Source organism: Balaenoptera physalus, assembly GCF_965194825.1.
Source record: "Balaenoptera physalus genome assembly, chromosome: 5".
Classification (NCBI taxonomy): Eukaryota; Metazoa; Chordata; class Mammalia; order Artiodactyla; family Balaenopteridae; genus Balaenoptera; species Balaenoptera physalus.
The window spans coordinates 105,502,679-105,526,781 of NC_138884.1; the positions used below are offsets into that span (position 1 = coordinate 105,502,679).

Sequence of the window (24,103 nt, forward strand, 5' to 3'; positions counted from 1 at the left end):
AAAGAGAGCTATAAAAACCAGTGGTTTTCAGAATAGTTAACACTAGTCATGAATTTTTATTATTTCTACTCTAGACTTTACTAACAGAAAAAAATCATTTGAGCCTTTCAGGAACTGTTATGAAAGCATATTAATCTTTAAAATATAGTGCAATGTATTTTTCTGAGAAACATGTAAAATCTCTTTATTTAGTCACAGATATGTTTAATAGGCCATAACATAACTTTTAAAGAAACCTGTTGGAAATGTGTCTATCAGAACTTTTGGGGTTTTCTTTTGCTTATGTGAAAATTAATAATTTTTAATTTACTGGGAAAGAGTATAATATCACTTATATCTTCTTATTTGATAGTTAACATTTACTCCTGCCTTTGTTCTCTACATAGGTTTCTTGAATTATCCAGTAGTGAGTCTTCAGAGTCAGTTCAATTATTTTACACTCCCAACCATGAAAACATTTACAAAAAATTATTTTCAGAAAAGAAAGGATACTGAGGTCATGTCCTGTCTTCATCTGTCTAGAGGTGGCAGTGGACTTAAAAAGTTTTACTGTAATTTCGTATTTCTTATCTCTTTGATAGCTACTTTATGTCAAATCACATGCTAGTTTTAGTAGTGAAACATTGGTTGAATCTAGTAAAGATACCTTTTTTCTAGAAAAATTTTGATCTAGTTTGCAAAATTTGCTTTGTTGTTTTTGTTACTCAACGTAATTTTTATAAAATGGAGATAAAATATTGCATACTTATCTGTGAAACAGGGTAAGCCAGTTTTAGGGAGGAAAATTTTTTAAATCTCACTTTTCGTTTTAAAAGAAAAATTCTTTAATTTTTAATATTCATGAACATAATAACCCTTTATTTAAGCAAAATACAATCTTCTATAGCAATTCATAATCAGCATATTTCAACTCCAACCCTAAATAAAATTTCTACAAGTCAGGAACTAACAACAACAAATATAAGAAATCACAAGTGGGAGGCTATTTTCATGTACAGAGTTTGGTGATATGTTTAATTTAAATAGATACTTTTCTGAAACAGAATTCTTTTAATATATTTTTATTCTTCTTGCTGCTGGTATTGGATTAAAAAGCCTTTTGTAGACCTCTACATTGGTTGCTAAGTAATCCTGGGTTTTAGTTAACATTAGATGTATGTTAGTTTTTGCAGTGGGACATTTTCCAGCATTTGAAATTAAATAATTAGGTAAGTAATGCCTTTAGTTTTGATGTAATTAATTTAGTATCTAAAATCAATTAAAAATAGATTTCATTTTTAAATAGCTTCAATTTTTATTTTCTTATTAGGTTAAAAGGCCTGCAGTTTAATCTTAGAAAAGACATTCTGTTATTTATATGAAATCTAAATCCCTTAATTGTGACTATGCAAAACTTTTTTATTCATAATTTTATTTCCACTACCTTGAAAAATATCTATTTTAAATAAAGATAAGAAAGATTTTCTCCTACATCTTATTTTTCTTATTTGTACTAATATGGACTGATAACCATCAAAATAATTTATAAAATGTCTACTTTACAAAAATTTTAACTCCTTCTGAAGCACTTTACATTAAATATTCTTAATATATCCAAAGCACTAAACATTAGCAATCTCTAAATATAATCATATCTATCATCAACAGCAGCTTTTATATCACAAAAAATAGGGCTTTGCTTTGACTCATATTTTGTCATAGGAAATTAATTATCACCAGTGCTTCATTTTATTTTTGCTAAACAATAATGAAGATGTCACTATTGCAGCTCTCCATAGGAGTTAGGAGTCCAGCAATACCAAAATATCTTTTGTACAAACTCTGTTAAAATTAAAATTCCTTACGATATTAGTATTTTTGCTGTAATTCATTTTTTGTTTGATTTTTATTTTTAGTTCAACTGTTGATGCAAAATCAGAGGAAGCTACTAAAATGGAAAAAGGAAAATCAGCATTAAGCAAAGTTTTGGAATCTTTGTGCATACATCACCAGCAACAAGTTTTGGCTATGTTGAAATTTCTAGTCCAAGAGCAGAATGCTGCTTCTCTTTGCTGTTGTAATACATCATATTCTGTGTCTTCAGAATCTCAAAATCCCCTTATTGAAGATGATTTAGATGGGCTATTCTGTAGTTGTGAATATAGACTGGCAGAAAGAGGGTATTTACACAATGAAAGACAAAGCCCTGGTTTTGTGCCTCTGCCAGTCTGTATTAAAGATATACATTGTTTATCTTGCCAAACTGTAACTATTGAACACATTAAGACAGTAGTGAATAGAGGAATTGCGAACAGTTATAATTCTCACAGGTGTTGTTCTGGACTGTTACCAAACATTCATTCCACAAAATCAGCCTTTCAGACTCATCTTTCATCAAGGGAAATATGTGATGTTTCAGTAAGTCTTAAAGACGTTTGTAGATCTCGAAGTCCCTCACCCCCACCATTATCACCTGTACAGACTGAAGGATTTGAAAAATTGAAAGATGTCATCTCAGAGCTTTCAGCCTTAGAAAATAACATACTTGAAACAAACATTAACCAGCCTCCATCTCTGACACCAGCAGAAATAAGCAGTGACAAAGATGATCATGAAGGTAAAATGCATAAAACTAAAAAATCCAGTAACTCTGATTGTTTGCTCTTGGAAGACAGCAATAATTGTACTACAAATCAAGAAGAAGGTGAAACTACTGTAATTTTTCAAGATTTAATGGATCGTATCAATGAAAAGTTAAAATCAATAGAAACGATAGATATGACAAACCTTATAAAATTATCTAGCAGTGATTGTAATAGAGATAATGATTTAAAATTGAGAGATTTAATAACCTCTCTCTTACATAATGCAAAGGCCAGTGATTACAGTTTTATGGAATTACTGAGTCAACATGATAAAAAGGTAGAAAATAAAATTATTCAGACAAGATTTCGAAAGCGTCAAGAAACCTTACTTGCAATGCGCAACTCTCCTGATTCACCCATATTTAGAAGGCAGTCTTTACAGATAAAAAGAGAACTTGCTAGTCTTGATGAAAACTTCATAAGAAAAAAATACACTGAAAAAAATCCAAGGAAATTTATGTGCCGTGATGAACTATTTTCAGCGGACAAAGAAGAATTCTATCATTGCCAAGGGCCTTCTTTACAAAATTCTAAGAGCCTTCAAGATAATCATCATGCAGAAACATTTTCACCAGATTATGGATTACAATCATTGCAACTACCTCTTAATTTAGAAACTAACTTGGCTTTTGATGCATTTTCAGAAAGCTTTAAAACAACTTCTGAGAAAAGGAGCATAAGAAGATCACAGGAGAAATCTGTGGCTGGAAAAAATTTTTTGCAAAATCATAAAGAGAATCCAAAATTAGAGAATATTCAAACTCCTTTGAAAAGTGATGTCCCTGGACTTTTGAGCAGAACTAAACGAAATATTGTACCTCCAGGATGGTATTCTATATATGTAACAAATAATTATATTTTCAAAAAATCCCCTAAGGCCAAAAAAGCTTCTGACTCTACAAAAAAAAAAGATCCAGTAAAAAATATTCAGATTGAAAGCGCACACAATATAGATTTAAACAAAATTGCAATGAATTCTAATTTACAAGTTGTTGTGGAACGTTTGGAAGATACAATAAATATGGCCAAAAAGTCTTGGAATAATCAGTCATTATCGGAAGGATATAAAGCATCCAAGAAATTGATAGAAATTGATGGTAAAGATCAACATGCTGGTAGAAATATGACTCTTACTGTAAGTAGAATGACATGCAAAGAGCAGAGTTTATCAAAATCCATAGTGGCATCTCCCAATATTAAAAGCAATCATATACCTGCAATAGATTTGAATAACAAAAGACTTGATAACCAGAAAAAGTCATCTGTTTTAAATACAGGTAGCTTGATTTCCAGTGTTGAAAATGTACCAACAAAATATGAACCCATTGAAAGCTCTTCTTTTGCCAACTATTCTAGTCCTATCAAACTCATGTTTTTATCTGAGGTTAAAAGCAGTGAAGGAGTCAAATATACTTTAACTTCAGTTGGTAATTCTGAATCAAATCGCTGTCTTCCTTCGGAAAAACCACCAACTCATCAAGTAAATGAAAAAAAAAAAGAAACAAATGAGAATACCCCAAATGCTAACTTTGAAAATTGTAGTTCTAATCTTAATGATAGTGACGGTCTCCAAAAAGAACTAAACAAATTTAATTGTGCGAAAGAAACTGCAGAATCCTCTGCAGTGTTTACAGATGATATGAATAGTGATAAGCCGCAAGAGGAACCTAAGGAATATTCAAGCAGTGCTATTGATTCATCTTTTAAAAGAAAACCAGGTAGACCTAAAAAAATAGGTCCCCAGGTTGTGAAACAGATTAAGCGACCAATTGGAAGACCACCAAAACCTAAAACTGACCAAACGGACATCACCATTTGCCAAAATCAGTCCTTTAGTGCTGAAAAGAAAAGCCCAGAATCTCTCATATCAGAAGTAAAAGAAGGTATATATAAAAAGAGTATTATAGTAACTGTTATTTATGGAAGGTCAAGAAGAACTAAAAGGCATGTTTCTGAAGGAAGTGTAAACATAAGCAATGGTATGTCTTTAAATAATAACGTTGCTGATTTTCCAACAGAATATAATAGTCTCAGAAATATTAGAGAATATGAAATAGACTCGGGTGAAAGAATAAGTGCTATTTCAAGTCTGACTACTGAAACTGAGACCTTGGGGTCTGGCTTTGAATATGTTAGACCTATCAAGAACAAGTCTGTGATACCTCAACCTTCCAAGAACATTATTCGACCAAATCAGAAGTCTTTGGCAATAATTAGGAAGCCTGGTAGACCCGCAAAAGTGAAAATCTCTGGCATATCTGTGACTATTAATAGAATTTCACCTCAGGAGAGAGAAGTAAGTATTAGCAGCTGCTTACCTCCTTTAGAACAAGAGAATATATTAGAAAAAAATCTGCCTGAAGTAAAATATGATCACCAGTACACCGTGGATACAAGGCACACTGAAGCTGACGAATTTAAGAATGGATCAAAAAGTATGGTTGCTACTATACCTTTGAGACATTCTATTAGGGATCGAAAACCATCTCTGCATTTCTTACATTCATTAGCATCTTCTGGTTCACTTATTTATAGAAATGCTCTGCTCCATAAATCATGTAAACTCCATTTGCAGAAAGGTAAATGTCAGAAGGACAAACATAAGCAGTCAAGGATTAAAATAGCTTCCAAAGGTACACCAGGAGCTAGAAATTCAAGGAATGCAAAAAAGCGTTTGGAAGATAAGTTAATACCCATTTCTGAAGTATCCTTGGACCCTATAATTTCATCAAACCCTTTGCTCAGGTGGTGGGCTGCTTCTACTTCAAACGATTCCTTATTAGAGGAGTTAAACAATAGATTTGAGCAAATAACAAATGCTTGGTTGCCCGTGAGTGGAGATGAAGCTGAAAATTGTGTTCATAAAAAGAGAGAACACATTGAAAATGATAACTTCAAAATAGCAAGCCCTTTGGACACCTGTTTTTTAGAACTTGAAGTTTCACCTGTAAAAATGCTTTTTCGGAAAAAGTATGATTTGAATGAACTCTGTACCTGGTTTATGCAAACAACAGAAACACAGTCTCTTTCACTAGTTAGAAAAGCAAATGCACGAAACCCTTTGGAAGTAATAAATACCAGAGGAATTAAATTAGGGACCAAATATTCTGATTTTAATACCAGCCCCTTCAGAAAGCACTTTAAAAAATTTGCACTATCTTCTCCTTCAAAATCAGCAGGGAAGTTGCATATACTGCATAAAATGGTTAGCTCTCCACTCTTAAATGTGAAAAGTAATTTAACACTAACTAGGTTAAAAAGAACTGAGTTTAAGAGGTTGCGACATGAAAGGTGGAGAAGAGAGGGAAAGCTGCACAGCCGTGGAACAGGTGCTTGGATCTCTAAAAGGAGGAACTTAAGATTTTTTTGCCAGAACCAATTTTTGAGTAAGACTGAGGGAGGAACAAATGCTGACATCCCACGCCAAGGAAAAAACACTGTAGATAATCAGTTGATTTTGCCACCTAAGGTCAGGGATGACTTTTTGCAACAGAGGGTGGCAATGTCTGACTTCAAAACACATGGTAGTTTAGAGAATAAATTTAAGTCAGAAGCAAAGGAGAATGGAACAAACTGCAGCCAAAAAGATTTTGAAAAGGGCCCAAGACTAGGAAATGTATGTCCAAATAATTGGAGGTCAAAAACCTTAAAAGATTGTAGAATATTTTTGAGGAAGATCAACTATCTTGAACACAGAAATACTTTTAAGTTAAATACAATCATTTACTCTCCTGAATCTGTTAACAGTGGAAGTAATCATCAAACTCACATAGAAGAATCAAAGCACATTACCTTAAGATCCCATTCTGCTAGGCAAAATTCTTTTAAAAAGCAATCTAAAGAAATAGAAAATGCTAAAGCAAATAGTCCTTCAAGCAATAAATTTCCTAGCCAACTTGACAATAGTAAATTAAATAAATGTGTTAACTATGACAAGAATCCTTCTGATAATTCTGAAGTTCTTAGCAAATTGAACAAAAGAAAAAGACCACCATGGAAGACCACAGAAATGTCAACAAAAAGACATAAACGGCAGTCTTGCAACAGTGGACAAATGGCAAACTATTATTCAAAATCCCAACTAGGTAAGTTTTTCTCTCCTTAATTTTAAAGTTTCATTGTAGGTGCCTTGAGTAAAGTATGAGATAATGGGTAGAAAAAGAACAGCTGATTTAGTTTTATTTCCAAAATATTTGGACAATCTAATTTCTTGGCACCTAGTATGAAACTCATGAAATTAGGTGCTGCTCAATGTCCCAGTGCACTTCCCCACATCTAAATGTGTCCAGGATTTCAAGCCAATTAAAGTATATTTGAGACATAGAAAGCTTCTAAAAATATTAATGTGAACATTACCTGCTTTTGCATCTGATAGTTCTAATATAAAATACAGAAAAACGGTTGACAAATAAATATGCCCAAGTAACTATCTAAAAATTAACTACTACACTACAGGCTAATACATATTTATTGTCTTGATTTGAGACCATCTGGAAGGAAGTAAAAACTATCTCATGGCTAAATTGATAAAGACTATAACATATGTAACAATCCTAGGGTATCAGTCTCACATTCACCATTAAGTTGTTAGGCCCTTTGGTACTACTTTGGGAACCACTTTAAGATTTTATTTATTTAAAGAGTGTCAAGGAACAAGATTTTTTTTCCAATAAATCAGCAACTTGTTGAATAGTTTTTTCATATCTGACATTGAACTAGATTCCATGGATATAAAGGATTTCTTTATGGAGATAATCCATAGCCTAGCAAGGGAGAAAGTCATATACTGGTAATTTTAAGGTAATGCTAAATTCAGAATGCAAACTAAAATTACTTTAGCAAGTAATTATGGACTTTACTCAGTTATACTGACCTGACATTGGTGCCTCAGGGAGACTGTTACCCCTAGAAACTAGCAAAAATTGGGTGTAAACACTGTCGTTGCCATCATAGCGAGTTCAAGCTCTGCTTATTGATAGGTGCTAGACAATTTAGGATAAGTAAGAGTGTGGTAGTGCTTGTTGATTACTCCCCTGACGTGAAAGAGTGCCGGGTTACATTTGGAAATTTAAGGATATTTTATCATATGGTTGCATTGTTAACATTGTGTATTTTAGGGGAGTCTTTTGTGGGGTCCAGAAGGTATTGGCGGCTTTATTTTTGTTACCTTTTTAAAAAACTTTTTTAAAAGCTAAAAAAACACTCTCAGGTCTTAAATTAAAATATTAAAAGCAGTAATTAAACTCAAGTTTTAATAGGTTAAAAGATTATTATGACCCCCCAAATTCAATTACTTAACTGAATAACTTTATAATACCTATTTCAGTATATCTAACATGCAGTGATTTTAAAATTTTAACTATCTAACATTCAGTGATTAAAATTTTAAAGGTGGTCAAATTAGAGTCTCCATTATGAAAGATGAGTCAAATCTAAAAGTAATGCCCTTTGTTTCTTGCCCTAAGGATAACTAAAAATAATATTATAACAAATAGTATGTCAGGGAAAAAGAGAGAAGAAGTCTGATAGTTATTTTTTTAAAAGAACTTATAATTCACCTAAAAATATTCACACATATTTTTAAAAGACTGCCATGAATGGAGAATAAAGTGTAGTGTTTCATTTTTAATTCTTTATACCATCCTCATTTCATACTAAAGGTAGTTTACATTGTCATTTTTCAACAGAACTGTATTTTGTTCCTTCCAGCTTCTTAACAATTGTATCTTTCTAAGGTATAAGTGTAAATTTATTTTAATATGATTCTTCATCTCACTATAAATATGAGATCACCCTAGAAAAATAAGATGGAAGATGCCTAATTATTACTTTTCAAATTAATTTCAAATCCTTTTGTGACATTTAAAAAATTTTTAATATCATATTAAGAGTTGTTTTTCAGCTTTTCTCATTTTAAAAATTACTAGTAGTAGTTCCTGTTCTGCTTAAAGTTTTACTTATCTTTTACTGATAACTTTCCTTCTTTATTTTTTAACATTCTTTTTTTTCCACTCAATCAACAGGGACATTATTTTTATAAAGTTGTATTTATAGCAATATTTGTTATATTATCTGATTTCTAAATGTTTCTTAAGGTGTTGTTTTCTTCTCATTATTCTTGATATTCCATACTTCTTTTTGCCTTTTTGGAAATGACACTAAAATTCATTATTAGTTTTATATGTGTTTTGCTTCTTCATAGAGTACTTAGTGACTGGAAATTTGAGATAGACTTTTAACAACAGGACTTTTCTAGGTATATAATGAATTAATGGAATATTTCTGTTGATAAAGAGTTTTGCTTCTACCCCGAATGTCTTGTTTTTAAACATTTCAAGATTAACTGTCCAGATATAGTTTAATACACAGAAGTTTTAAAAGTTATACTTGACTACATTTGTACTGCTATATATCAACTGTAGACATGGAAAGGAAGAAGAAGAAATGCAATTCTATTCTATTCTTGTTTCAACAAATACTTTTTGAATGCCTACAATATGCTCTTAGGCACCGGAAAAGGTTCAAAAAGTTCTTTTTCCATCTAAGTGAGAAAACAAGATCTATATCGCTTATTTATTCAATATATAGAGTGTATTTTATGTTTTAAGTGGGATATTATATGTTTTAAGAGGATAGAATGGTGAAAGTCATGGTTTGTACTCTCAAGGAGCTTATCATCTCATGGGGGATAGTGAATAGGCAATTCCGGTAGAAAGATGAGTGCTGTGATGCGAGAGATTGACTGTAAGAGCACATAACAGGGAAATTGAACCCAGGTTCAGAGAATTAGGCAAGGATTCCTACTTTTAAGCTGGAATTTGAAGGATGACAAAGTATTAGAAGTCCAGAGAGTATTTCAGGCAGAAGCAAATTGCATGGGGAAAATTTGGGTGACAGAAGAGAGCAGGCTTGTCTGGAGCACTGATTAATTTAGTTTGTATAGCTGAGACACAAAATAGGAATTAAGGGTGGGGCAAGGGGTAGATGGAAAAATGGCAAAAGAGAAAGCTACTGATGGAAGCATAGCCCAAATTGTGAGGTCAGCATCAGTTAATGAAAAAAATATATATATCTTGAGCCCTAATAGTGACAGTAATGGGGAAGAATCGATATATTTGAGAGAGATCCATGAAGTAGAATCAACCTGTCTTAGAGAAGAGAGGAATAAAGGATAACATCCAGGTCTTCGGCTTGAACATCTGGGTAGGTGATTGTAATATTCCCTGAGATACAAGAGAACACTCAAGGTCTTCAGTTTTAGACATAAGAAATTTGAGGTATCTAGTGGGGTATCCAAGAGAAAATGTTTAGGAAGCAATTAGTTAATACGGGTTTTTTGCTCAGGAGAGGGGTCTGAGCTGGAGATAAAGATTTGGGGGCCAGCAAATAATTGAAGCCATGAGAGTGGAAGAGACTGTTCAGTGTAAAATATGAAGAACATAGGGTCTCAGAGCCCCAAAGATATGGAGAAAGGAAAAGATACGTGTAAAAGGAGACTGATGAGTAGTCAGGAGGTAAGAGGAAAGCCAGCAGAGCGTGGTGAAAGGAAATATGTTTTAAGAAGGGAAAAAACAACAGTGTAAAATGTTATTAAGAGGTCAGTTAGGCCTTGAAATGTTCCATTGAACATAGCACAAGAGGTTATTTTAGAGATTTGGGAGAGAGCAGTTTTGGTGGACTAATAGAGCCAGAAATGTTATGATTGACTAAGTGCAGGAAGAGGAAATGAAGAAAATTAGCACAGAAAAATGTAAATGGCTATGATTGGAGAGAAAATAGGGAAGTAGTGAGAGGAAGCCCAGTTGAAGGATGTTTAGATGCCAATGGGAAGAAGCCAGTGGAAAAACAGATTGAAGATAGAAAAATGAGATGGCAAGTAAGAGAAATGGAGTGAAGCCCCTGACTTGATTATGGGATATCTTGGGGCATCATTAGAGAGATTGGTTTTGGCCAGAAGGGTCATTTCTCTCTTAAAACATGAGAATAGTGGGAATAATATATGAGGATGCAAAGCAGTTTATAAGTTTATGGGCAGACTATTGAGGATAGTAGAGTCTATTTTCTATGAATCAAGAGGTAATCTAAGAGTAGCATGGTGGACATTGAGCTCTGTGGATAATGTTTGAAATACTGTCTCAAGAAATAACAGGATTGAACAACTTTGTGATTTTATCTCAGTTGCCAGAATGTAAGCCTGGAGAGAGGTGGGCCCTTATACTTAAGAGTAATTAGGTTCACCAAGTGGGTGTAACAGAAAGAAAAGAGATCAAACCAAGAATTCATTCTGTGAATTGTGATAAACTATGTGATCAAAGTGTAATTCTAAGGAGTCTTTTTCTAATAGTTGCACACAATATAGATTTGAGGGGAGGGCAGAATGGGGTGTGTGAAGGGCCAATTGTAAGAGATGGTTTCTGAGGTGATAATGGCCTAAAATTGTGTATGACTCTTGAAAATAATAATATAGACCTCTTTAATGTCAGTGTCTTTTGAATTCCTAAAGCAAATGTGTGCCTTTTCCTAATTGATACATATCTGGATGTAATAAATGGACTTTGGACACCTCTGAGGGAATTTCAAACTAGAACAACCTAGTGTGTACTTAAAGCTACTAGTTTCCTAAAACGTTAAATTTTCCCATAAAAATTCAGAACTCAAGTTGACACTTTGGATTGGATTGAAAAAAGTTCACTTTGTCAGCTTCTCCTGTTTTGTGGTCTATCCTCAAAAACGACTGAATATATATATTCTTTCCATTCAGAATTCTGGTTTTCACTCAGGTATGTAACTGATGGGTGATTACTCCTTTAACTACCTAGAACTGATACTAACCGTGCATACTTCTCTGGTCCTGCTAATGAACATTTTAGCATATTTTTTTTGAATCCTAACTCAAGATATTCTTTTAAATTTGTATGGTTGAGGCAACCCTCGGCACAGAGTATCCTTTAGCATTTAAAAATAAAATTTAGAGTTAGAGTTACTTCATGTGCTGTTATTCAGCATCATAATTATCTTCTAATGGAAAAACTGTGAAGCATAGAGTAGGTGATTTTCTGAATTTCATTCTGATAGAAAAATGTTTCCAGACGATTTAGTCACCTTAATCTAGTTGCTACGCAAGCGTTCCAGAGGTGCATTCCAGGAAATGCTAGTCCGCCAAGATGTGCTGTGTGCAGAGCGTTCTGTGGTCTAATAACGTTGGGAAATGCTCCCTTCTCTTTCCTGCGCTTATTGAGTCGCAGTGCCCCATTAGCGTGTTAAACTGCATTCTCCAAATTTTATATCCCACAGAACACAGTTTGGGCAACATAATTAGGAAACACTGCTCTACATAGTTTCCTGCTAGGCTTTCTCTGTACTTGCTGTGATGTTCCCAGAAAGAAAGCAATGACTGTAAAAATGTAAGTTAATCTATGTACTAGATTTGTTCTTGTTGTACATAAATTGTTAGAGTAATCAAAATTAAATTGTAAGTGCTTTACTAAGATTCACCATTAAAAGAAGACACATAATTAATATTTTAGGCTTTGTGGGCTTTATAGTCTCTGTTGCAACTACTCAATTCAGCTTCTGTGGCATAAAAACAGCAATAGACAAACAAACACATAAGTGAATGAGCATGGCAATGTTCCAATAAAACTGCTTACAGATGCCCCAAGTTAGAAAGTTAATTTTGTTTGAAAATAGTGCTGTACTCCATATCCATTAATAGGGAGAATCAAACAAATTATCTTTCTTCAGCTTATACTAATTATGTTGCCAAAGTGAAAAAACAACTTGAAATATTTTTTGATAAGTTCCCTGGGTTCCTTTGTAACTCTAATGTCTAACAGTGCATGGTGGACCAGGCTATTTGGTATAATAAGTTTCATTTTTGTATATTAGATTTTATTTCATAATGAGTTAAGAAAGGAAGAGCTGTGGTAGCAGTCAGTTCAGGTGGCTTTCCTCTCTGTATTACAGACAGTGAGAAAGTATCTTACGAGTTTAGGAAAACATACGAGATCAGTGTCTCCTCAAGTCTTAATTTATCCACACTCTTAATTTGGTCAGAACTGGATGAAACAAAGACAGATATTTTAATGTAAGAAATAATAAATACATTGACTTATTCTTTATTACATGGGCTTCATATTACCATTTTACTTGCCAATGCCATCAGTAAAAATATTAAAACTGTGACCCCATAATTTAAAGTATTCTAATGAAATCAAAAAATTTTAATAAAAATCCATTCTGTTTACAATTGGTTATTTTCCCCATCATTGTAATTTTCATAGGAACTTAGTATAGAGAAGAATGTCAGGTTTTAAAGAGTTTTAATATAGTATTATTGCCATAATACTATATTAAAATATGAAACAGCTACTTTGGTAATTCCTTGTCTTGATTTTTTTCCTTAGAATTTTTCTTGCATATCTTATATCCCATTGCTTTGTCAACCATTACGGATATTCTGCTTTACTAATTGCCCCATATCTTTCATGGAAAACTATTCAATTTATTCAACAAATATTATTTATTTTTCTTTTGATCTACCATGCATTGTTAGATACTAGAGTTACAAAGGAACTCAGGGAACTTATCAAAAAATATTTCAAGTTGTTTTTTCACTTTGGCAACATAATTAGTATAAGTTGAAGAAAGATAATTTGTTTGATTCTCCCTTTTAATGGATATGGAGTACAGCACTATTTTCAAACAAAATTAACTTTCTAACTTGGGGCGTCTGTAAGTAGTTTTATTGGAACATTGCCATGCTCATTCACTTATGTGTTTGTCTATTGCTGTTTTTATGCCGCAGAAGCTGAATTGAGTAGTTTAACAGATTATAAAGCCCACAAAGCCTAAAATATTAATTATCTGGCCCTTTGCAGAAAAAGTTTGCTGACCCCTGTTAATATCAGTAGAATTTTGATAAGGTGTGACTAGAAAAAAAACTTAATGTATTTTTGTAGTAAATTAAGATGATTATATCCAGTTCATTCCCAACACCCATCCATAGTCACTCCCTGTTGTCCACTCCCACCTCGCACACAATACATTTCTGACGTGTAGTTGTGTTATTTTGTTTTTCTCTATGGAACAAGACCTGTCTTTATCCAGCAGAGTGGCGCTGGGGGAGCCATCAATGCCAGTTTTATTCTGTTTTGCAAACCTTTATTCTCTCCCTGCAGCCTCCAGACCTGCTTTGTCTATCTGAGGTAAGTTCAAGGGTCACCCTTCTCTTCCTTAACCAGCTGCTACCACCTGTTAGAAAGAGATTGATTTCAGTGCTTCACACCTTAAATTCCTTCCTCAAGTGTTCTCTTCTCCCCTTTTCTACCCCTTTTTTCCTTCTCTATTTCTTCACTTAGTAATTCAAAATTTTTAGTTCAGCTCTCATGGCTACCATGTTTTTCTCCTCATTTTTCCTGGGCAGTAAATAATTTTCTTTGTAGTGGAGCCAAGTATCCTGTGATTATCATAATATAAAGCCTACTGAATTCACCTTTTGTTTAATTACAGGAAAATAAAAGGCAGAGTAGGTGTCTGAATGATTTCATCCTGCCAGGTTTTTTCTTCCTTGTTTTTGTTTAATTTTAAGCAAGACCTTGGCTTCTTTTTTCTCCCCCTCAATTCCAGTTCTAGGCAACCTGGAAAATGCATTTGTTTGCTTCTTTGTCTCTGGGTTATATAAACGTATAGAAGGCTAGATTTTAGAAGCCAGTATCTATAGACCCCATTAATTCTTTCAAAAAGGTTTGTCTCCTGTGTGCCAGGCAGTATGCTAGACATATGGAATATGATGGGGGGGACAAAACCAGATGTCACTCCATTCACGGTCAAGTTTGTTTGGAGAGGCAGACATTGAGAAAACAGTTACACAAATCTTACAACTTCTTAATTCGTAGGTGGTACCATGAGAATTCCTTATAGGGAGATCTTATCAAGTCAGGGAAGTGAAGGAGGACTTCTCTGAGGAAATGACCATTGAGCTGAGTGAGAGTGAGTAGGAAGAATGAGTAGGAACCAACTAGGCCAAGTGGCAGAGAATGGGGAGGGGAGGAGTGACCTTCCAGGAAGAACTGAATGTGAAAAAAGTATGAGGCATGGTGTTCCTGGCGGGTAAGAGGGATAAGACATGACTGGTGTGTCTTGAGTCACGAGGGAGAGGAGGAGCATGATGTCAGGTGTGGTGAAGATTGAGGAGTGAGTGAAGGGTAGACCATGCAGGTTCTCAGAAACCATGTTCATGTCCTCTCAGTGGCTAATTTTACCCCACTAGTCAGGTAATACCAACACCTGTCTGAGGACTCTACTTGATGCCCCAGGGGCTAGGAGGTCTTTCCATTCTTTTTGGTGGGAACACCAATTATATCCAGTCCTGTATGGCCTCTAGGTATTTTCCACCTAGTCCTTTTCAGTGGTCTTTTTCACAGCCTTGGGAAACATTCATGTACTGATCAGTGTTTATCTACAGACTTACGAGGAGCTCTGGAACTAGCTCTCTCTGCAGCTCTCTTTCCTGTATTCGGCTCCACACATTCTAGTCACCTGGGACTCCTCCACCTCCAAACTCTGTCTTCCTTTCTCAGGAAGATTTCCAAGCTCTATTTGGGTTCCCCCTATATTGCAGCCTGGAAACTCTCCAAGCAGTAAGCCAGAGCAAATTTTAGGACTTACCACCTTTTGCTTCCCTTTTTTCAGGAATTACTGTCATCCTGTACTTCCTGTCATCCATTATCTTAGCAACATTATTTCATATATTTTGTGGGGGTTTTTTTAAGTTGTTTAAAGTGAGAGGGCAAGTTCATTTTGTTACTTCATCATGGCCAGAAACAAATAGCCCAGATTTATTATTTTAACAAATATTTATCCAGTTTCTATATGCTAGGTGCTGAAAATAATATACTGAACAAGACCAGCAGGGATTTCTACTGTCATCAAGCTTGTATTTTTTTGGGAGGGGGGAAAAAATAAAATAGAAAACAGAAAGCACTGGTAAATTCTGTGTTAATGAAATTAAATGACAAAAGGAGTTTTTAGGGAGAGCTGCTTTAGGTTGAGTACTCAGGAAAATTGAGATATCTAGGATATCATTCATGACTGAAACTGAGTATGGATGAGAGCTAAGGGAGAGTATAGGAGAAGAAGAAAAGAAAGCCTGGGACTCAACCTTGAGAAATGCCAATATGTATTCTGCAGGTAGAGTGGGATGGCTTTCAGTGACAGGAAGAGGCAGAGGAAAGCCAGTATTGTTTTTTGTCTCAAAAGCCAAAAAAAGTGAGTCTCAAGAAAGAGGGTATCTTACTCTGCTCAGGCTGCCATAACAAAATAACATGGACTGCATGACTTAAACAACAGAAATGTATTGTCTCACAGTTCTGGAGGCTGGAAAGTCCAAGATCTGGAGGGTTCTGTTGCTGGTGAGAGCTCTTTTCCTGGCTTGCAGGCCATTTTCCTGTTCTCTGGTATCTCCTTCTCGTCTTATAGGGACGTCAATCCTATTGGATTATGGCCCCGCCCTGTGACCTCATTTCACCTTAATTACTTCCTAAAAGCCCTATATCTCTTAATATATAAATCTGAGGCAGGGAGACGGGAGGGCCAGGGGGGAGAGAGGGGCCGACACAATCCAGTCCATAGCAGAAGAAATGGGCAACAGTGTTGAATGTTGGTAGGAAGGCAAAAAAGTTGAAAACTAAAGATCGTTCATTAGACTTACCATTTCATGGGTGACTTTAGTGCTGCCCTCATGGAGTAAAAGGCCTGCAAGCTAGATTGGAGTAGGTTAAAGAATGAGAGGTATCGAAGATGGTGGTAGCAAGTATAGGACAACTCATTAAAGTAATCTAACTCTAAAAATATTAACCTCAGGAAGGTAAAAGATTGAGTGAAGCCTTGTTTTTTAAGGAATGAGAGACCTCGCACTTGTTTAAACGTCATGGTGAGGATCCAGTTGAGAGGAGATGGTCTATTATTTATCTATTGCCACAGAAATGCTACATTACACACCACCCCAAAACTCATTAGCTTAAAGTAAATAAGCATTTATTTCACTCATGAATCAGTGATTGATTGGCAAATAAGCCTGGAGGCTCTTTGGATATTGGCTGGGCTCCCTCGAGTGTTTTGGGGTTAGCTGGCTGTCAAGTGGGACAGCTTAGCCCTGCGTCTCTCATAGCCATCCAGTAAACCAGCCCAGGCATGTTCTCAGGGCAAAAGCAGAGGTGTAAAAGTGAGCATAAATGCCCAATTTCTCAACTTCAGCTTGCATCATATTTGCTAATATCCCATTAGCTAGAGCAAATGGTGAAGCAGAATGAGAGGACATGGTAAAATGACAGGGCAGAGAGAGTGCATATAGTGACGGGTGAAGAACAGAGGCTATTAATGGAATTAGTCTGCCACAGATGGTATATTTAAAAAAAAAAAAAAAAGAGGGTCGGAATCATTGATGATGATCATTGATAAGTTCCTGAGAAGGCCTCTGGGAACAGGGTTCAAAAACATTTGTTTTAAGTCATGCCAGGTTCTGCAGTCTTTTACAGTTAGTTGGCATTACTTTAGGTAAACAACTAGCTAATTGCTTTTACTTTCATATTAATTTAGTACTGAAGTTTTCTATTTTATTTTTATAAAGGTATATGAATCACATGTAGTTACTGAATATTTGAATACAGTACTGCTTTAGGCACAGTTGTGTTGTACCAATTTAATATACAAGTTCACTAAGAAATTCAGGGATCCCTACAAGGCCAAGAATCACTTCAAAGTCACATAGCAGTGCAAACTGTTCATTGATTCCTGGAGAGAATTTGTTTTGTACCTTTGATCTGACTGCAATCTCCTTCATTCCATTCAACTAAAAATTCAGGTAGATTATCTCATTTCTCACTAGAAATGATTCAGTTCTAAATGTTTTCTTTTAAATTCTTGATTACCATGGTCTGCTCTCTAATAATCATGGTAGCACTTACTAATTAAGCACATACTATGCACCATGTGCTAATCTTTTTTTTTTAAACATCTTTATTGGAGTATAATTGCTTTACAATGGTGTGTTAGTTTCTGCTTTATAACAAAGTGAATCAGCTATACATATACATATATACCCATATCTTCTCCCTCTTGCGTCTCCCTCCCACCCTCCCTATCCCACCCCTCTAGGTGGTCACAAAGCACCGAGCTGATCTCCCTGTGCTATGCGGCTGCTTCCCACTAGCTATCTATTTTACATTTGGTAGTGTATATATGTCCATGCCACTCTTTCACTTCGTCCCAGCTTACCCTTCCCCCTCCCCGTGTCCTCAAAGCCATTCTCTACATCTGCATCTTTATACCTGTCTTGCCCCTAGGTTCTTCTTTTTGTTTTAGATTCCATATATATGTGTTAACATACAGTATTTGTTTTTCTCTTTCTGACTTACTTCACTCTATATGACAGACTCTAGGTCCATCCACCTCACTACAAATAACTCAATTTCGTTTCTTTTTATGGCTGAGTAATATTCCATTGTATATACATGCCACATCTTCCTTGTCCATTCATTTGTCGATGGACACTTAGGTTGCTTCCATGTCTTGGTTATTGTAAATAGTGTTGCAATGAATATTGTGGTACATGTCTCTTTTTGAATTATGGTTTTCTCAGGGTATATGCCCAGTAGTGGGATTGCTGGGTCGTACGGTAGCTCTATTTTTAGTTTTGTAAGGAACCTCCATATTGTTCTCCATAGTGCCTGTATCAATTTACATTCCCACCAAAAGTGCAAGAGGGTTCCCTTTTCTCCACAACCCCTCCAGCATTTATTGTCTGTAGATTTTTTGATGCTGGCCATTCTGACTGGTGTGAGTTGATACCTCATTGTAGTTTTGATTTGCATTTCTCTAATGATTAGTGATGTTGAGCATCCTTTCATGTGTTTGTTGGCAATCTGTATATGTGCTAATCTTTTATTGAAAAAGTAATTTTCCGAAAATTGGTTGCAGTAAATTGCAAATCTAGGGCTCTAATCCGAGACTATCAGATTCCAAGTCTTGCTCTTAACCACCAGGTTCTTCTGCTCCTCCAGTAACCACATCAAATAACCAAAAGGAAGTCAGAAAAAATGGCTGACTTAAAATCTCCCCCTTAACAATCTACCAAAGCCTTTAAATTCATCAGTATCTTACCAAAGGGAAATTTTACTCTTGAGATAAATTAAGTCTTTTTAAAAAACCAAAAAACCTGTACAACCTAACTCTTAGAGACTTTGCCAACAAGAGAAAGGATCTATTTGGTCGTGTTAGACCTCATGGTTCGCTAGTGAACCATGTTTACCTGGCTACACTGTATGGCTTTTTTACATTTGATCCCCTTTAAGCCCAGAGATTCAAAATTAAACTGTCGTATTATTATCTGACTATACAAATTATAGGAACAAACTAGTATGGTGAACATTGTAGAAACAAATCATACACATATCTGCCATACTTTATTCCCACACTTGTAATTTTTTATTTTGATTTTTGTTATTAGTACTAACTCACATTTATTGACTCCTTACTATGTGTCCAGCTGGGCATATTACATGCATTCTCTATGCCAGGTGCTTTATTTACATCAACTCATTTAATAATCACATTACCCTTAAGATGTGGTATTCTATCTTCACTATCCAGTTAAATTGAAGCTTAGAGGCTAAGGAGTGTACACTCAGCAGGTGAGTGATTTGATTCAGGATCAGAACTCAGGCTCTAAAGTCTCCCTCTGTCCCACTTTCCTAAAATCCTCATCCCTAAAGACCTATTTCAAATGTTTTTCCCCCTCATCTCCCCACTTCTGGGATTCATCTTTCCCTTCTCTGTAATCCCTTTGTCCTTAGCTACTCCTTTTATTTTTCACTGCTTTTAATTCTGGTAATTTATGAATACTTTTTCCCCACTGTCTCCTTACCAAGCTGCAAAACCCTTGAAGACAGATACCATCACAGTCTTTTGTATTCCTAACATATTAGGTAGGTACTGGTTAAGGATTTAACTTTACTTAACAGCGGACCTGGCTGATGAACACATGCCAGCTCCATATAGAACTGAAACATTTTGCTCTGTGGCATGGTCCTCTATACTGGCCTCCTAGAACCTAAGAACCATCACATTTAGGGTCCAGTAGACCAATGCCTTCATTTTTATAACTTCTTATTACATCCAAAACATGGGAATACACTTGTCTACTTCAGGAAGGTTCTCTGCTCTAGTTTTGCAAATTGACAACCATATCATGATATTTGGACAGATTTGTAGAGAGATCAGGGTCAAAGACAGTGCTGAGCTACAACTATTCAGTAAATTTTTACTGAATTAACAGTAATTAATTCAGTTAATTATTTCCAAAGGAAAATAAACCAGTCACCCACTGGCGTTAAGTAAGTTCAAATTTGATGGTTTCAGGGACATTATAGCAACTATTCAAATTCCAAATCCTATATCAGAATTGTTTATCCATTCATACAACTGAGTTCTTTCTCTCTTTGAAAAGATAAACTTGTGTTCCCTGAAACCCTTAACCTAAAGAATAGATTTATGGTAGCTTGCATGTCAGTCTCTGCCCTAACGTTTTTTCTTTTTTCACACTGAGAAATTAAAAGGTATGACTGGCAGCCCCCTCTTTAGTTAAACATAAAGAAAATTCATGCTCTAAACATATAAGTCTCCGGGATAAGGTTATGGCCGTAGACCAGACATGTGGTGTATGTTAAGTATTCTAAAGAAATAGATAAATGGATATTAACACGAAGGGAGAATCATGACAGAATCACAAACCAAGAGTCAGTGTGCAGGATAATGTAAATAGATCATAGGCCCTGAAGACTCACTTAGTTGTGTGACCTTGGGTCGGTCATTTTACTTCTTTGAGCCTCAGTGGATGATTGTTAGAACTTAATCAGGTAATGTAAAAAAGGCTTTTAGCATAGTACCTGGTATATAGCAACTGCTCTACAAATGCTATTTTTGGACCTGTCTTGATCACACTAAAATTTGTTTCCTGCCATGTGGCTCACTTAAAGTTTATTGTATGACAGAAATGAACTATCACATATCTCCAGTAATAAGTAAAACAAGTTTAAATTATAAGTTGTATATATTAAAAATTATTTTTGTTAGAATTATCAGTATCATTACTTTAAATCACAGATGATAATTGTTTGGATTTTCATAACTCACAAATGATTTTTATCTTTTATACTTTCCAAATGCACATATTCTATAAACTTTCATTCAGATGGTGGAGAGGGGCTTTGTCTTAGGGTGAGTGAAATTACTGAAGTATTGAAAATAGGCTGAGCTGTCTGCCATAATCATTGCAGGCACCCTTTGTCCTTATTCAGCCTCACTTACCATCTGGGTTCCTAGATGGTAGAGATAGAGGTAGAAGGGGCCTTACTTCAGATAAGTACCTCTCTTTAGCTTCTTCCCCCTTTCACCAAAGTATGTGCATTTGCATTTGTTTATAGCTCCATATGGTTATTAAAGCATGTTAACTGACTCTCATTAGATCATCAGAAACATGTAAGCAGGGAAGATGTCATTTAATTTTTTTTTTCTACAGATGAGGAAAGTGAGGCTGAAGGAGGCTAAGGTTACATGTCCAGGGTCATAAGGCTGATTATTAATATTGTCAGAACTGGAACCTGGGTCCTTACATTCTTTTCCCCAATTCTTTACTCTCAAGAGTACCACTGGATACACTATTGCTGGGCTTTCATTAGAATCCTGGATATGGACATATAAAGCCACTTTATCAGATGATTCAAATGCTGCTCCTTAAGCTTTTTAATCATGATGTAAAACAGAGAAGCCATGAAATAAAAGACTGATAAATTTGATGATATAAAATTTAAAATGGATTCGTGACAAACTCACTGTAAGCAGATACAAACAAAAAATAAACTAGGCAGGGTGGGGAGGGGTGGGATTGTAAATCACACAGAACACAGGATTAATTCTTAACTGCCTGGCAATACGAGAAAAGTCATCATCTGAACTGGCAACAGAAAAGGAAATACAAATGACTTCTAAGATGTGAAAATAAGTTTAACTTTACTGAGAAGAGAAATGCAAATTAAGCAAGGGCATACAATTTTTTAAGCTTCCCTAAATTTTATTATACATTGTTATAAGAATGTGAGGGAAGACATTTTCATATATCATTGGTCAGAGTGTAAAAAGGTACACAGTCTATGAAGGGAATTTTGGTAATAGCTATCAAAATTTTTAAAGCACCCGTTGACCCAGCCATGCCAATCCTAGACATCAGTCCTGAAGATATACTTGCACACATACTTAAAGAGACACATATAAGAATATTCAATATATTGATATTTTTAAGCAAAAGATTGGAATAGCCCAAAAGTTTATCAGTTGAAGACTGGCGAAGTCAATTATGACATAGCCATAGAATGGAGTTCTATGTAGCTATTAAAATAATCAAATATTCATTGTACAAATATGGAACAATCTCCAAAATATATAGGCAAGATACAGAACAGTATTCAGAATTGTGTAGGGGGAAAGAAGATATTTGAAACAGACATATATACATATATATCAATGCGGAGAGACTATCTGGAATAATACACAAGAAATTGGCAACAGTAGTTGCTCCTGGAAGAGGGGCTAGGAGCAGTGAGAGACTTCATTGTATAACATTTTGTAGTTATTGATCTATTTTTAATTTTGCAAATTTATTACCTATTTTTAAAACATGAAAAAAAATCATTGTTTAAAAACTACATCAAGAAAAGTTGAACATTTATTAATCTTTCACTTGGTACAAATGTATATGATTCTATGACAAATTTCTAACATTAAACCTAACTAGTCAAAATTTTAATTTCCAAATATAAAGGTATATTTGTTAAAAATTCCTGTAGACTGCAAATTTTTTGAAAGCGTGGACTATATCTTCATCTTTGTATCCAAAAGTGCTTTCTGATGGGTATTCAATAAATGTTAAATAAGTCGACTGGTAGAGAAGATGGAATTGAAAAGTGCTCTGGTAAGTACTGGATTATAATTAGAGATCGAGATTCTTATATTAGTCCTCATACATCTGGTTAGAACACTCTGAAAAAGAGCAGTTTATTTTTCTATTTTCCTATATCTTAGTTTCCCTATCATCTCTTAAAAAAAAAAAAAAAAAAAGCAGGGAAGTGGGGACTAGAAAGGTCACTTCTAGCTCTGCTGTTCTAATGCCTCTGGTTCTAGCACTTCAAGATCAGTAGTGCCCAAACTTCAAACACCAGCTTGTTCTTTTTTGTAGGTATATATTTATGAATTAAACATGTCAATCTGCATATTGGTACTAACATTTAGTTCTTTTTCTTAACTATTTTCTTCCCATGCATGTGTATAGTTTTGTGTATCCCTGGCGTTTGTGTTCCCAAATTTGGAGTACACTCTCTAGAAAAGTAACTTTAAAAGTCTTTAAAGTATTGAAAAGAACAATAGTGTAGTTATTGAGTAGTATTCTCTGATGAATACACCTTTGTCAATCAAATAGCAAACAGAAAACAGAAAAAAAAAAATCGTTTTTAGGACTATGATTTGTTGCTCCATGCCATTGTTTTCTTATTTTGGCGTTTGATGCCTGATACACTAACCTACCAAGCTACCTCAGTTAATATCACTGTATTTTTATAGCTTGCTTTAGAGTTTCTCAAAGAGTCATACATCAGACTTTCTTGTTTTGAAAATACAAATAAAAGTATGAAGACTAGCAGTCCTTGGAGGAAGGAAAAGCATTACTGTTATTAATCATATCTCTAGGTTTTGGATTTTTTTTAATGATTATTTACTATTTTTGATGAATAATCTTTTAAGCTGTCATTTTGTTTCATTATCTATTTATAAAAATTGAAACCATGTCATTCGGTGGAACTGGGACTGTTTGGGGAGAACTCAACTCAGTGAAAATATGATGGCTGTTAAAATATGGTTTAACAGGTTAAATCTCTGGCTTATTGAATGGCAAGTGAGTCAATTGTTTGAAGTTGTAAGGAGAGATCAGGAAAATGCTACCGAAATCTGGATGCTGCTGCCATTTACCGACTCTAATAAGCCACTAAAATACACAACTCAGCTTCCTCTTTACGAGTGGGAAGAGTCATTGACCTGCAGTTGAAGAAAGCTTAGGAATGATGTAGTCTAACTGAACTAATCAGTTGTGTCAAATGAGCTAATGTATAGCAAGCTATTAAATCATTTCTAAACGTAAGGATTCACATCTGAAGATGTGAATTGACTTTAATATTACACATGTGGAGTGCTAGCTATCCTTTGGACTCTCAAGTTTCTGTGATTTTAGAGAAGATTCTCATCAGAGAGCTAGTAGACAGGCATAAGGGAAAGAGCAAGGACTGTATTCCAGTTCCAGCCCGTGACTCGACTTTATTTGTACTGGAACTCTCTGTGACTCACTTTTATCGTTTCTTATGAGCTTACAGTATACC

The 24,103-nt window shown here is 34.9% G+C and overlaps 1 protein-coding gene and 1 long non-coding RNA gene across 19 annotated transcripts in view; one reads left to right on the forward strand and one right to left on the reverse strand.

Moving 5' to 3' along the window:
- The window catches only part of LCORL (ligand dependent nuclear receptor corepressor like), a 196,543-nt gene that overhangs the window by 171,796 nt on the left and 644 nt on the right, over positions 1 to 24,103 (forward strand). For 12 of the 18 annotated variants that reach the window (XM_082462599.1, XM_082462609.1, XM_082462616.1 and 9 more), the window contains one exon: positions 1,896 to 4,920. The exons of 4 other annotated variants lie outside the window; for them this stretch is intronic. In XM_082462599.1, the coding sequence (XP_082318725.1) occupies positions 1,896 to 4,920 (3,025 nt within the window). 2 more of the 18 variants (XM_082462605.1, XM_082462608.1) reach the window with 2 other exon arrangements.
- The window catches only part of LOC309661222, a 151,669-nt gene that overhangs the window by 24,349 nt on the left and 103,217 nt on the right, over positions 1 to 24,103 (reverse strand). The window lies entirely within an intron of this gene.